Source organism: Antedon bifida, chromosome 4 (genome assembly GCF_963402885.1).
Source record: "Antedon bifida chromosome 4, ecAntBifi1.1, whole genome shotgun sequence".
Taxonomy (NCBI): Eukaryota; Metazoa; Echinodermata; class Crinoidea; order Comatulida; family Antedonidae; genus Antedon; species Antedon bifida.
Window position 1 is genome coordinate 13,904,657 of NC_136229.1, and position 16,959 is coordinate 13,921,615.

The 16,959-nt window shown below is 35.1% G+C and overlaps 1 protein-coding gene across 2 annotated transcripts; it reads left to right on the forward strand.

Moving 5' to 3' along the window:
- Positions 1-3,413: 3,413 nt before the first annotated feature.
- Positions 3,414-16,161, forward strand: LOC144840177 (serine/threonine-protein kinase 16-like). Of its 2 annotated transcripts, XM_078695906.1 has the most exons (8): positions 3,414-3,475; positions 7,624-7,872; positions 8,141-8,363; positions 10,415-10,557; positions 11,228-11,348; positions 11,782-11,877; positions 14,588-14,712; positions 15,074-16,161. In XM_078695906.1, the coding sequence occupies exons 2-8, from the start codon at positions 7,796-7,798 to the stop codon at positions 15,198-15,200; spliced, it is 912 nt and encodes a 303-aa protein (XP_078552032.1). In that variant the 5' UTR covers positions 3,414-3,475; positions 7,624-7,795; the 3' UTR covers positions 15,201-16,161. The 2 variants fall into 2 exon arrangements, with proteins under 2 accessions (XP_078552032.1, XP_078552033.1); XM_078695907.1 differs by lacking the exon at positions 3,414-3,475 and having other exon boundaries at positions 7,614-7,872.
- The last annotated feature ends 798 nt before the right edge of the window (positions 16,162-16,959 follow it).

Here is a 16,959-nt window from a genome sequence, read left to right on the forward strand (position 1 = left end):
AAAACTAAGATATCTCTATTTAAAACTAAGATATCTTAGTTTTAAATAGAGATATCTCTATTAATAGAGATCTCTCTATTAATAGAGATCTCTCTATTAAAAACTAAGATATCTTAGTTTTAAATAGAGATATCTTAGTTTTTAATAGAGATATCTTAGTTTCAATTAGAGATATCTCTGTTAATAGAGATATCACTATTAATAGAGATATCTATTTAAAACTAAGATATCTCTATTTAAAACTAAGATATCTCTATTTAAAACTAAGATATCTCTATTAAAAACTAAGATATCTCTATTGCTTGATTAAATGTCAGATTGGCGCGCCAAAGTAATCAAAGAACTTCTAGCTAAAGTTCTTTGATTGTATTCAGCTAGCGGTCAACTGTGAGGCGCTACCGATGCATTTATTTGGTAAAATAAATTCTTTTCTGTGCACTATAACATTTAAAAATAAATAACTTATTTGTTACTCAGTCAACTACTCTCACAGCATTTATTTGGCCAAATAAAATCAGAAATACTTTCCTGTACACTATAACATTTAATAAATAAAACTATACAACTATGTTCACACAATTTGTCTTTTTTGAAATGAATGAAACCATAGGATTAATAATAATAATAATAAAAACTGGTACTTGATATAGCGCATTATGCTGAAAGCCTCAATGCGCTTTACATTGACAGAAAAATTTAGAAAATTAAACATTCAAAAGGTGGGTTTTGATGAGAGATTTGAAGACGGAAGTTGAAGTTGCCTGACGGATGTCAATGGGCAACGCATTCCAAAGAGAAACGGATGCAGAAGAAAAAAAACCGATTTCCATAAAACGTGGTGGAAGGATGAAATAAATGGGCAAGAAGAGACTCTGATCCTGATCTCAAAGACCGCTTAGGAACATAAGGTTGAATAAGTTCAGAAATGAACTTAGGTGAAGAATTATGAAGAGCTTTGAAAACAAATAGCAGGATCTTGAAGGTAATTCTTTGTGTTACCGGAAGCCAATGACTTGATCAAGAATGCGCGGAAAAATTTCAGCGGCATGTTTAACATGAACAAACATACGTTCATCTGCCTCTTCTATGTTACATGGCATCAGTGGTTGTATATTTACAGACTGGTTTGTTACAGCTCTGTCTCCCAGAGACCCTACAAACATTCCGTGATTTGTGTCAATGTTCTCTACTACTTCATTTACAATTAATGAAAACAAATCTGATTTGTTGTCATCACATCTAAAAAATGTGGTCCAATTGTTGGGCATGCTCCCGCTGGCTTTGTGCTTCATTTTGCGCTGTGTGCTCGATAGCCAAAATAGTATCTACAATACCTGCAAAAAAAAACACCCAAAACTGAACTACTGTACCATACAAATCATCAAGATCACCTGATTCTGTCCTTCCCGGTTGAAATTGAAGATTCACTGATGAATAAATTTATTATGTCAAAACTATTACAAACATCACTAAAGAAACCTAATATGTTGCAGATAGTTATAACCTGATTTGTTCTTGGCTGGTCGTAGATTCCACTGTCCGAAAGACTTGGAGGTGCTCCTTGGTTTTCGTGAGAGAAAAACTCATTTAGGTCCCCATCTCTATTTTGGCATGCAATTAACAGTCTTGAGTACAAAGCAGCGTTACTTCTTGCTACTTTTAGTCGTGTGTCTTGTTTTAGGCTTTGGGTTTGCACATTTGAAGATTTGCATGTTGTTCCTCTTGATGGTATCCGAAATTGGCTCGTTCTTTAAAATTCGAGAATTCATATAAGTTTCAAACTGCTCTTTCCCCATGGCTTCAACAGCATGTACGTTTTTAACTGCTTTAATACCAGGTACTAGCTTTGTATCCAATGCGTAGGCCTACAAATCTTCACTATCATCCATGAATGGGTTGCCAAACTCAGCTAAGCAATTATACATTGCCTTTACATCGTTAATAAAATATTTATGTGCACTTTGTTAGAATCATGATGTTCTAGGATGGTATCCGACTTGGGTAGTCTGTTGTTGCCCTCGAATTCTTCTATCATTCGATAGACTTCAGGACCTGCCATCAGCCACTTTGCAATGGATGCATCATTTTCAGTAAGCCCAATGGCTCCTCCGACTCCTTTGATTTGGCATTGATTTGATCATGGTTATCATGGTTCAATCCTATATGGGAAAACTGTTCGACTTACATCTGGATGGACATTTTGCAGTGTGACCATACTATTGATGAACTGGCAACCATCTAGCATAATTATAGTGATCAAGACTGAACATCCATGAGGCTATTAGGTACATGGATTTTACATACAAGTCGAAATCGGCCGATCTTATAGCTTTGACGAACTGCAACAAGATAAGTTCCATCCTTAGTGTAATCGACCAGAACTTGAACATAGGATGCCTCATATTTTCCCTGGACCAATTAGTCTCAGATAAAGGAATCGTAGTATTGTTGCAGTACGACAAATATGCATCCTTCTTGTGAATATAAGACGCATGCTGTAACTTGATGAAAATATCTGGCCGCCATGCAATCAAAATGTTAGTTATACCAATATGTTTAGTGACCCCATTACCATAATATTTGCACCTAAAATCAGAACCCTAGGTGCCTCTTTAGCAGAGATATACCTGAAAAGTGAATTTGAAATCCGCCATTTTGAAATCCAACATGGCCGCCATGCAATCAAAATGTTAGTTATACCAATATGTTTGGTGACCCCACTACCATATAATTTGCACCTAAAATCAGAACTCTAGGTGCCTTTTCAGCAGAGATATACCTGAAAAGTGAAAATTTGGGGGTCCGCCATTTTGAAATCCAAAATGGTGGCTTTCCCCTGACCAAATGTTGTGCAACCCTTCCATTTCATGTTTTTGACACCCTAATGAATTGTGTAGAATATACTTGGGTTAATTTTATTTCTGGTGACCTATCTATTAAGATTCAATATGTCCTAGGAAGCACGTTATTTCATAAAAATAACTCTCAACATTTATGCTGTGTTTGACAGTTATTGTAAAATGTACACAAGCCGTGCTTGGAAACTAAGAAATGCAATTGTATTACAACTTTGAACTGTTTTATTTAAAAAAAGTGTTTTCTTTTCCATTGCTGTTGCAAAATTAGTAGTTGTATTAGTGCAGTTGTAGTTTTAAAATAAGTTTTGTAATAGCGTCGAGTCAAATTTTATGTCGTTATTTCAAATATGTTTTATTTTAGTTTCAGTTTATATTTTCCATTGTTTTTGTATTAAATTTTGTAATTGGTATGGACGCACCATAACTACGCATGTGTGCCACACTGTTAAAAAAGTGTTGTTCCAAATAAATTTGCTTCCATGTACAACAGCTCCCTCAATTATTAACCTGGCTCGTGTGTATATATATATATACACGTACCCAAACAATGACCCAAATAACGGTTGTGGAAGCTGTGCTTTTTACGTACGAGTCTGTAAATATATTACACTATTTAGGTCAGTAGTTTTTGGCATTATATTATCGATCATTATGATTGGTATCTAAAAATGTAATAAAACTGGGTATAAATGTAATATAAATATACTTTAAATAGCATTAAACATGGGTACCGGCCAGCCCATGATGGGTACGAGTGGGCCAACATTTTGGGTACGAGTTGGTGAGTACGAGTGTTGACATGTGTATCCCTACTTTAATAGGCTACTAGCTAGAATCCGGCTAGCTAGGCCGGTGTACTACACTATCGTACCACCAAGCTTACACAATTTAAAAACATTTACCCGCTGCGCCGAGTTGATGGTGAGTGACCGTGAAGAATGCACAGGTAGGTGAAAAAGTACATTAGTCTCCTGTGCTGGTGGTGAACTCGCGGTCCTACTAGCCTACTCTATACTTGCTTGCTTGATACTTGCTTGATGTTTTTGGGTCGGTTAGCAAGCTAAATATAGCTTATATGACCCTTCCTGTCTTCTTCCCAAAATATAGATGCTTAGGGCTCCGGGTGTACACACAATGTTCCAAAATGCTTATAAATGTGAAAAAGTAAACTTGCAGTCAAGGGACTTCCAATGATCATTGAGGAGTGACTTGAATAGATTTAAGTTTGGAGCTTTTACAACATTAGATGGTAAGCTATTCCACGAGTCTACAACTGAAGGAAAACTTCCTGGAATTAAGCCTAAACTTGTTTTTATATAACTTGTATTCATGCCCTCTAGTTCCATGACAATCAACAAATGTAAAGAACTTCCTGCTTTCTATAACGTCAAGACCATTTATAATTCTGAAGATTTGGATCATATCCGCTCTTAATCGTCTGTACTCCAGTGTAGGTAAACCCAAAAACTTCAATCTATCCGGATAAGCCAAATTTTTTATTTCTGACAATGACTTGGTAGCTCTTCGCTGAACCGACTCGATGAACGCATTCATCCGTGTCTCTTGTGTATTGTATTCAACGGTCAACTATGAGGCGCTACCGATGCTGTTTTGTTAATTAGTCAGTCACATAAAATACACCAATCGGATCGGATTCTCATGTGAAAGGTCTGACCGAACACTAGACTCTGGAAAATCCATTGGAGGCGGTGTTTGCGTTTTTGTCAACAGTCTATGGTGCAACAATGTAACGGTTAAATATCGGCGGTGTACTACTAACTATGAACTCATTACTGTTTCGCTTCGTCCATTTTATCTTCCGCGCGAGTTCAATACAATTTTTGTCACAGTAGTCTACATCCACCCGAGAGCTGATATGAAAGTAGCTGCATCTGACATTCAAACCATATATTAAGTCTCGCACCTTTCGAGCAGTTATAGTGAGCCCAATGCAGATTGGGGCAGTTATATGTTAAAGATGACTGTAAATACGCATGTACTCAGAATAAGTTTTGCTCCAGATAAAGTGTGGAATAATTGTCACGCATCTTGGATCAGATATTGTGAGCCCAATGCCCATTGGTACTCACATTGGCCAAAGATGACTGAAAATACGCATGTATTCAGAATAACGTGAGAATTAATTCATGTACCCTTCGTCACATACTGAAAGGATCTGAGTATTCCGGTACGAGGCGGACAACTTTGCGCTCTGCTACTTCTCAACTCAACCCACTCAATGCCGTGATGAAAAATGCTGCAGGCATAACAGCAGAGAGCAACAAATTTAGAGAGATTGACCGTTGATACAAGAACACTGCCCGTGTTGCTCTGCCGAGCAAATGACTCATGAAAGTAGGCAGCTTTCAATCATCTGAGGCAGCCCAGTCCTCTCGTCTCTAAGCAGGATGGTGAAGAGAATTACCATAATTAGACCTGCCCCTGACTAATGAAGCATTGCTAAAGATTCTTTCACAAATATTAAATCCAAGTCGATAACATTAAGTGAGGTTAAAGTCAGTTGCTGTACTGTAGACTCAGCATCTATTGCATAACATTTTATGCTTACAATTACATCATGAAAAGCTAAAGCAAAGGATATTTGTGTTCTCGTGATAGAGAACATAGCGATAGCAGTAGCTGGGCACTCAGTAAACCATCGCAAGTAGCAGTAGACTTGGGAGGTCTGTGTGGAGGAGTATCTAACTAATTGCAGCAAGCAGCAAAGTTCCCTACAGCAGAGCAGCAGTAGTGCAGCAGGAACACAGCATGCTTTTGCCCAATTAAAGCTCTAATTGGGTTGATTTATGAAGAAGAAGCTACAAGCTTCAATTCAATAAACTTTATTGTCAAACTCATAAATGGCTTGAAACTTTGGCTGAAAGTACACACATTAACAGTGTCTAAAAACATTGTCGCACAAACAGTAAAAAAGAATAAAATCACATAAAACAGAGAACAAGATGTTATATAAAAAAGTTAAAAGAGGACACAAAAAGTACAAATTGAGTTAAAAATACAGTAAGTACGGTTAAGCGTAATCTGTCAAAGTGTTTTGAATGTTGGAAAACACATTAAATCCACTGTGTTGATGCTCGGGTCTGTCAGACCGGCCTGGGTCTTTAGACATCGAGTCTACAAAAATGTAAGTACCTCTCGTGGGTCACATTTCTGAGGAAAATGTTAGCGTTTCATTCGGTATGTCTGCACAGTCTAATGCATACGTAGCATACCATCTGCATCTGTTTGTGACAATCCTTCTCAGATCTACCGCCGGTAGACTAATATCGCTACATTACCATTATGCTTTTTCGAGTCAACAAGCTGTTGACTGCTTTTGCAATGACTAATCTCTTCAGCAGCAGTGCTGAAAAAACTAATCTCACAGATTAGGAGCAGTTATTATAAGCCCAATGCAGATTGGTGCTCTTAGTTGTGACATGACTGCCATTATAATATTCCCTTCAGTCCTACTGCCAGTAGAGCGTCTACAAAAGGGTTCGGTATACAAGCATGAGGAACTTGCAAAAGCTCCATGTTGTTGCTGTACTAGGTCATTTGACAATTGGAGTGATTTACTTTCACCATATCCAAGGCTAAGATGTACAACCAGAGTACATGAGTAGCCCAATTATTATTTTCAGTAAAATAAAATACCAAAAACAGTCACCCATGTGTCAACATGATAGAGGTCAGGCCACCTAGGCCCACCTCATGTTATGGTACTGTAGGTAGGCAAAGGGCATTGTCCTCCACCCAGCATAGGGTGGGTCTGTCACTCTAGGCCTAGAGCCTAGGCCCCCTAAAGCAACAATCAAAATGTTGCTCTGACATACAAACACTTTAAAATGCTTGTAATATTACTAATATCACAACAACTACTTACCTTCATGTTCTCAGTAGTTGTAGTAGTAGTCAGCAGTATTTAAGCTCAAGTTTCTACTCAGTGCTTAACAAGGGTTCACGGAATGTACCATTATCTGACAGGGGTGTTTCAAAATTTGTTTATTTATTCGAGTTGTAGCTCTCTTCTCGGAGAGAATAGGCAAATGCCAGTTTATCCAGGTAAGCTAGGCACGAAATAGACTATAATATCCTACATAATGGGCATGTTTATTGAATTTTGAATTTTAAATAGAAATAAAAATAAATTAGTTTATCAAAAAAATAATGTTTTTTAAACATGGATTTGTAATATTCGCTACAGTATGCAATCAGAAAAATATACCACTAATCAGGATAGCAATACATCTTACACTTAAACATGTTTACTTTTAAATATCAATAAAAATGAGTTGAGTGTCCTAATTTTTAACGAAATAGATTTAGAATATCTGCTAGGCTATGATTTAATTATGATTAATTAATTAATATGATTTAAGTATAAAAATTAATTTTCATTTTAAGTAATATAGTAAATTGATTGTTTATTAATAAATTGTTCTCTTGCGTATTTTTAAAATATCAAAAGCATAGCTCCAGCGACGCACCATACACAATGTCTCGACCGATACCATCGTAAACCAAAACAACCCGTACCCATGCCATCTCATACCCAAGCCTATTGTTATGCCTCTAGAGGTCCAACTCGTAGTACCCAGTTTAGTTTTCTCGTATCTTAACCTACTTGAACAAATATCAACTTCAAAGATTTTGTTTTGATAAGGTGTCTTATCTAATTTAGACTAGTGTTTAACTTTCAAACCAGATAATCAAATTGGTTATTTATATTACTAGTCTACAGAATTACATTTTTATAATTCAGGCCTACTGATACCCTAGCACTCAAGCTAAAAAATGATCTGATGGAAGTTGTGCTGAATCAGTTACATCAATAGAATCTTTCTTAGCAAGAAATTGCGAGAAAAGACTGCTATTGTCATTTGTGCTCCGTTACTGCTAATTGCACATGTTTTATGTACTGTTTATGAAACAAAATGGGCTGTAACTGTACAAAGGAAAAGTTGGTAATCAACTCAAGAGCATTCTATGTCCATAAGAGATTAGGAGAAGGGTAAGTTAATTAATTCCCCATTTTGAAAAACCTACAGTATAGCATAAAGGAAAGATAATAACATATGCAATGGAAGTATGTTTTAAATGTCAAATATTATATTTTTAAGATTCAAGATTTATAATTAGATTTAAAATACAATTTATTGTCCAAGAAAAATTAACCTGAAATTTGTTTTCCAGAACTTAATAAAACACACAAATACTTAATATAAACATAAACAATACATTTTTATTTTGTTATCACTATTCATTATTTTTTTACACAGTGGCTTCAGTGTTGTCGATCTTGTGGAAGAAGGTGGAACAGGCAAATTATTTGCATGTAAACGGATAATGTGTCACAGTAAAAGTGATGAAAAATTTGCATTACAAGAATTGGAATTTTACAGACGGTTTACACATGCTAATCTTATTATGTTAGAAGACTCTGCAATGGTTTCACATGGTGGTGATGTCTGTGAAGTTTTACTTATTCTTCCATTTTATAGGGTGAGTGAGGTTACTATACTGTACATTTTGATGGGTTTTTTTGTTCAACTTCTGTACACTAATATTATATTTGAGGTTTTTGTCTTCAATAATTCTGTATTAATTGATATTTATTAGGGTCTCAATAATAAATAATTTTGCACTATTAAAACTAAAGTTACCCAGCCAATTTACACAGATAGGCGGTAAACGGTAAGTGGAAAACAAATATATGGAATCTCTTTTATTTCTTATTACCATTTACACAAAACGTGGAGCTGGACAGGAAGTTGAGCGGAAACCCGCTCAGGATAGATGCAGAATCATCTGTGTATGTTGGCCTTAATGACTTTAAACCTTGAGAAACAAAGAGCATCCTCATGTATTTGAATCTAGTGAGTCTTCCAGTCAAGGAAAGGTACTGTGCTGTTTACACAGGAGTTAATGTATTAAACTTACTATTTTGGTATTGTTTTACTTGCTGTAAATGTGATGCTGTATTGCCTTCTTGTTACATGATCGTTGTATTTTCTCATCTCATTTTCTCAAGTTACGAGCGATTTTATGAATTTCGCGTATTTAACATCGAAAACCATAAAACAATTTAAATTGAAACTTGGCAAAAGTGTAATTTATATTATGCGCTAACTTTCTGTGAAAAAAAACCCCATGTTTTACAGAGAGTTACGATTTAAAATGCAAAAAATCAATTTCTAATCAACTTTCTACGCGTTTCATGTCATTTTAAGCATGTAAATATTTCCACGAGAGCGCAAATTTTTAAACAGTCATAGATTCTAAACTACATGGTGAACTTATTTTTTTTCACATATTCTGGAAGTTGATAAGTTGTAGATATCGAATCATGAATCAATATGGCTAACCGGACATTGTGACGTCATCGTATGGCCACTCGAATATAAAATATAGGATTTTTGTCTCTTTCGTCATAGCCCATCACATTTAATAGAGCGCATCTTCACTTTATCCGTATTCCATTTTCCCCCATATTTTGATATTGGATAGGTCAATCAATTATCTTTCGCCTGATTTAACATTTTAAATTTTTTATGACGTCATCATGCGCAAAAGCGTGAATAACTTTGGTCACTTATTTTCATCATTCCAATAAATTTCAATTTATTATAGCTCCTTAGAATGAAAACTGATACACATGATTAAAACGTTTTCTGGAAGCTGTTGAATTGTAGATACGAATTCATGTACAAATTATGCGCATCGGATGGTATGACGTTATCGTATGGCCAGTTCAATTGTAAAAGTCGTAATTTCATATTTTGCGTTATAGTTCATGACATTTAAAAGAGCATATTCTACGTATCCAAATTTCTTCAACACGTTGATATGTTGTTGCCCAAGTCTGTCCCTACTCTGACACAGACTTGTGAACTTTCAGGCTTTATGATTTAGTGATCGTGACCCAGCACCTGTCTTCTTTCTGAAAAGTGCAACAATTTGTGTGCCCTGGCTTTGAAAATCATGCACCCACAAAAGATCATTAAAAAACAAGGACAATTTCTTGATTGATATTACGATATATAATAAACCATTATATCTGAAGAAAGAACAATGATTAAAAATGATAGTCAAGTTTTTTGTAAGAAATATTTCTTGTTTAACTTACTTTTGTGCAATAATGTGTGTGTACCGTATTTATTTTTTTTTATATATTTCTGTTTTTTATCGTACTAACATTTGCCAATCTTAACGAAGAATTTCTATTGTTATTTTATTATGATAATGGACAAATAAACCTTTTCAGTATTCAGCTAGGCCTTCAAAACGAAGCCTAGCTAGGCTAGGGCTAAAGACCATCCACGAGAGAACAATCACCGCGAGCTACAGTACTTAATAGGTAGTGCATAATACGTACATTTAATACAACGAATGACCTGGATTAATGTTTTTAAAGTAATATATATACATTATTTTTACAAAACGTCAAAAATGGTAGGGAGTCTTTAATTAATTTGTACAGAAAGTGGAATATAATGTATAAAAGAAGTCAAGTTTCACATTTAATTATACACACAATTTACTTTCGTTTACAGCGTGGAATGCTTCAAGAGGCTTTAGATAAATTGAAAGAAGCTGGACAACACTATAACCAAGCACAGCTTATACGAATTTTCAAGGCAACATGTGAGGGTGTCAGAGAGCTGCACAATGCCAAGCCAACACCAATAGCTCATAGGTATGTAATTAAATTGGTCAGATAATACTCCCTACTCTGACACAGACTTGCGAACTTTCAGGCTTTATGATTTAGTGATCGCGACCCAGCACCTGTCTTCTTTCTGAAAAGATCAACAATTTGTGTGCCCTGGCTTTGAAAATCATGCACCCACAAAAGATCATTAAAAAACAAGGACAATTTCTTGATTGATATTACGATATATAATAAACCATTATATCTGAAGAAAGAACAATGATTAAAAATGTTAGTCAAAAAGTCGACAAGCGCCGTTTTTTTGTAAGAAATATTTCTTGTTTAACTTACTTTTGTGCAATAATGTGTGTGTACCGTATTTATATTTGAATTTTTTTTATATATTTCTGTTTTTTATCGTACTAACATTTGCCAATCTTAACGAAGAATTTCTATTGTTATTTTATTATGATAATGGACAAATAAACCTTTTCAGTATTCAGCTAGGCCTTCAAAACTAAGCCTAGCTAGGCTAGGGCTAAAGACCATCCACGAGAGAACATTCACCGCAAGCTACAGTACTTAGGTAGTGCATAATACATAAATTTAATACAACGAATGACCTGGATTAATGTTTTTAAAGTAATATATATACATTATTTTTACAAAACGTCAAAAATGGCAGGGAGTCTTTAATTAATTTGTATTATTTTAGGGATATCAAACCACATAACATAATGTTTGCAGATGATGACATGCCTATATTGATGGATTTTGGATCAATGGCACCTGCAAGGTTAGAGGTAAAGGGAAGGTCAGAGGCTATTGCTTTACAGGTAAAAATTAATTATTAGAGCAATGAATAATTTAAACAAATTAACATCAACAATTAATTGTTCTAACAGAGGTAAGTTAAATAGTAATCTGTTACAGTCACACTTTCACCCCATTTAATTTAACATGATACAAATAATGCTGAGTCATTCCAGATCTCTAGAGCTTCAGCTAATGATTCAAAAGTAAACTTTTATTCAATTCCACGTTCAATGTTGAAAGCTACAGTAGGTGATGGAGCTAGACATTCGAAAAGGTAGCGCTCAGATTTTGGTTGTGGAGTAGTATTTACACTACAGGTTGGTTATCGAACCCCCAACAGTTAATACCAGCCTCAACAAGTTTACAAAAGGTTAAACATGCAATAGAACTATTTAATTGAACTTTTCTGAACTATCTGAAGATGACAAGGGTACACATTACAACTTTTTGCAGGACACTGCTGGTGAAAAATGCAGCATGCTGTTCAGAGCTCCTGAACTCTTCCATGTCGAAAGTCATTGTGTGATTAACGAAAAGATAGATATTTGGGTATGTATGTTTTTAATTACTGTATTGTACTAAATTAGTACTTGTCCTTGTACTGGATCCCCATCCCTGACATGCCCAATACCCTCACCTCATCTCTGAAAATCCTCCTTTTTTCGAGGCTTCCCTAGACGTACGTTCGCATTGAACTTGAACGCAAACAAAATACTGAGTGAATGATCAAACAATCTGCGGTTCCGCACATCTAACATACGTCAACAACATTTTATTGTCCTTTAAATAGCCCGTGTGTGAGGAGGAGGAGGAAAAAGGTATGCGTTTTGCTCATTGGTAGCATGCTGCATGCGGCCAATTAGAGGTACCATTTATCATAAATTTTTTGTGCGAGAGATTTCTGGCCGTTTCTGCTAAAAATACTTCTTGGGTAGTCGTGTTAAAATTCATCCTTTTTTCCCAAACTGCCATTCATGAGCCGGAAGTCTGTGTTTGACATAAGTATATTGAGTGTGCGCACTGTAACTCTACTCTCGAGGAATTCCCCACACGAATTCTCGATCTCCACACTCACTTGGTACACATGTGCTTTTCCGCTTTCCCGATAAAGACCTAACGAAGAACGTCGTAGGGCCTAGTTTTGATTTCACTTTTTGGTCGATAATTAAAAGTCGCAATGAAAGAAGTTTTACACCTAACTATTTTTTTTATGAGCGCCGTTTCTGCTGCAAACAAAATACTGTAAATACGGTATTAAAAAAATACTGTATTAAAAACAGGGCCTAAAAAGCAAACTTAATCACTATCTAGTAGGTCTCCTATTGCACTGATTGGATAAAAAACATTTAGAATATAATTGTATAAATATTAAAAATGCATAAAAATACTATATCAAAATAAAATTAAAATATACTGTATTACAATATCATTAAAAATCATCAAAAGATAGCAAAATCTTACTTACAATAAATTTAAAGCTTATTTATAAAATTCGTAATACCTGTATTTAAAAATAGTGAATCACTTATCAAAATAGTTCAATTCTGTCAACAAAAAGATGAATTGAAGTGTAGGCCACAACGAATCTGTAAAGTTTGCAAATGTAATGAGGTTGAAAATGAATATCACTTTGTTTTTAGTATGTCCATACTACACAGAAATTTGACACTCCTTTTTATATTATGAGAATGTACTGATTCAACGTAACATGTCCACCAAGTCGGAGCCATTTTAAATTGAATGTACAGTAATAGCCATTGATGACATCCATCTCAGTAATTGTAACATTCTACTACATGTTTGTCCAAAGATAAAGGATGGACATGGATGAACATGCATAAAATTAACACAACTGGTTATTGACAAATGTGATCACCCAATGAATGGTCTTAAAATTATCCTTGACCTTGAAAACATGGGTCTGGACACACAATTGGTTAGGTTATCATGGGTATTTGTTGAGATATGGCAACAAGTTGATGTACTGTAATGACAGCATTTTTTACTCAATTTTTTTAGTCTAGTGGCACTGACTAAAAAATGTTTCCGTGGCTACTAATACTTTTTTATTGTGTGTATGACCATTTAATTAAATCAATTCAATTGATGTTTAGTTTCCAGGAATATCATAAAAATCTTATGAGATTAGGAGGAGCACATTAAACAAGTTCTTTTAGATGTCGCTAATTATGCCTACATGATTACAGAAATATGTGATTGTTTACGTAGACATGTTATTCAAATAAACTACAGTGACCAAGGGACATATATATTTTTTGGGAAATTCTAGCGTTATGGACATAGACTTTTGTGAACTTTATTTTTGAAAGTATACTAACTGTGTAAATGAATAGGTGTCATATTGGCTAATGATTAAAATATTGTCTAATTTTGCCACAATTACCTCTGCCCCAGCCTTCTTTCCCATTTTTAAGTCAGGAAAACTGACTATTGAAAAAAGGAATTGCACAGTTTTCTATCTGTTTGTTTTATATTTTATGGGCTGATACATTACTCTTTTAAGGTTCATATAAATACTATATTATGCGTTTTGTAATTTTTCCTTGTCTCTTAGCCATGGTTTGGAGTCCCTCAGCAGTATTCAGCATCAATGATTATGCTTGTTGGATGTGTTGCAATCAGTATGTTTGGTCCTTGGTTGTGCTGCCAAGCCAAACAGGGGCCTTATGTTAATTTTATTGTGCGAACATAACATGTAGACACAGAAATCAAAATCACCCTCGTCTCAGACACCACTTTAAGCACATGTCTGGAAATCCAAAGGATATGGGGATTAGGCAGTTCCTTCACGAAACATACCTGCATGAGTTTGCACTTACTGGGATTGACCTCGAATCGGTCAGACATGACCCACACCTACAGTCAAAATCCAATGACAATGGTACCAACATTCTGTTTCAATGTCAGTGCCTTTAAAAAACAAATCAAGAATTTCAACAAGACAATGGGAAGTATGCACCACATTGGTTAGGGTATTTCCACTTGGAAACAAATCCCTCACATAAGGATGTACAACATTGACCTTGAAGCAATGGTTGTCTTTCGGATTGGGGAAACTGGCTTTTTTTTTCACACTTGGAGAACAACAACAACTCACAAGCAAACATTTTGAGTATCATGCAGTGAGGCCATCAGGTCTATTCTGCCTTTTTGTTTTTTTCCACCATAGCCAAACAGTGTCCATTCAACAAATACATCAATTCTTGGTACAATAATTAATATGATTCTATATCTTTAGTCTTTAGGCTGTACACTATTCAACATGGCTTATTTATATTCACCATTTGAACCCATCTACATGAAAGGTGACAGTATTCATCTGGCAGTTATAGGACGAAACTTCAAATTTCCAGAAGGCTCTGAGTAAGTTTGATTATTGAATAAAAATAATTAATGTTGTTTAAGTTGACTCCACTTATACCATTTTCACACCTGCAGAAAGTAACAAGTTGTAACTAGGTTTAAATAGTGTGAAAACAATTTCTGAAAATTCTGCCGAGATTTAACAAGGGATCCATGTAAAATCTCTTATTTGTTCAGAAATGTCCTAAGTTGTTACTACGTGCACGTGTATTGCCCTGGTATTAAACTGACCAATCATGGTAATCAAATAGCACACAACTTTGCATTCTCCCTTTACTGTATAAAGAACAAATAAATAAAAACTGTAACTTTAATATAAATGCATTGCTTGTTCATAAAAAAAGATTTTTTTTATTTGCAGATATTCACCATCTATCAATGAACTTATATCTTCTATGCTAGTGGTTGAACCTATGGAACGTCCCACCATAGAATGGGTAATTGATCGTTTAAACAACATGACCGTTGAAATGGAAAACAGAGTATGAAGGCTTTGGGTGTCCATTGTGAAAGAAGGATAAAGCCATTTCTAATAAACTGAAAATTATGTATCCAAATGAGGGCTTATCAAATTGGTCAATTGACTACATACTAGTGCTGTTCCGCTGTACCATGCCAAGTGTTCAAGAGTCGCTATCAAACTGAATTTGAACAATACCAAGAAAGCTCCACTGGTCTAATGGTTAGGACATATGCAAATTGTATGTCAATCAGAATAGTGTGGTTGGCCAGGTTGGTCCTCTGGCAGGTTGTTGTACCCAATGGTTAGCCTTGCAATGTTTTCTGTATTTTTTTTTTTAATGGATTTTGATTCTCGATACCATCAGAATGAAGAATTCTTTTACTGGACGGCTGTCTGCATTGAGCAATTTGCGTAATTAGCATAAACAAAATGGCTGCTATTTTCATACAAACATGTTATATCTCTGGATTTACTGGACATATTGAGTTAATTTTGGTGTCAAATTGTTCACATTGTATATGTTTATATTAGCTCTAACAGTTTTTTTTTGTAAAATTGACTGGAAACCCCATTTTTAGCAATTTTGACCTTTGACCTCTTTCCGCCATATCTAATTAGCAGGTTGGAGTGAATTAAAACTAGGTGCAAATTGTTCCCAAGATATATATTTATATTCAGTCTAACAGAAGATCTTGCTTGAAAATGACCAGAAGTGTGGTTATTGACCTTTGACATAAATTAATAAATTTATTCTATATTTTGATAATATAAATCAATAAATAATTAATGAATATTTGTCCTAGGGAGCCAATTTTAGTGTCAAAAAAGTGACCGGAACATGCATTTTTTGTTTATTAACATTTGACCAGCTTTTCGTTCCATCTAAATAATGACATGGCGTAGAGAGTTGAAACTAGGCGCACATTGTTTATAATAACAGATATATACTTATATTCATAATATAATGATATATATAATAATTGATTGTAACACTTTGCTACTGTATGAAAAGCTCACATCGAAAATATGTATAGGAAAGGGGTGCCTTCTCCTTATGAAGTGACCTATAACGTTTTTCCGAATAATCTCACATGCCATATGGGATCCTTATGGGATCGGATCTTTTCTGTTCTCTATGGGTCATATCGGCTCTGTAATGGAAATGGGTCAAACATTTGGTCCCAATAGGCTGGCCCAAACAGGAAAAAGTTGCCTGTACACACAGTACAAATAAATAACCCATATGTATTTGCCCGAATTAACCCTCTAAGAATTCTTTTGGGATCTGTATACATAAGGACATGTATTAGAGATACCTGTATGGGGTAAATAGTTCATAGATTTAACCATAATATGGAATAAAACTAAATATGTACCCTTGATCTTTAAGGAACATTTATGGATTTGCCCAAATGAACCCAAGGGCTGATCCTTCATGGACTCTTCTGGGTTCTCTATGTGGGGCTACAAGAGACCCTACATTGAAAATACTCTATGTGGGGTGAAAATGTTGGTTCATATAGATATGTGAAATGGAATAAATCTCCCTGTGCTACCTTGATCCTTAAGTAACATTTATGGATTTGCCCAAATTAACCCAAGTGCCAGTCCTCAATGGACATTCACTATGTGGCCTGGGCTACATAAACCCCATATTAGAAATATAAGGGGTGACACTGTGGGTTCATGATGAATAAAGTTGCTTGTGCACTCTCGAACCTTTAGGAACCCATATGGATTTGCCTAAAATGAACCAACAGCAGGTCATCATTTAGACCCTTCCG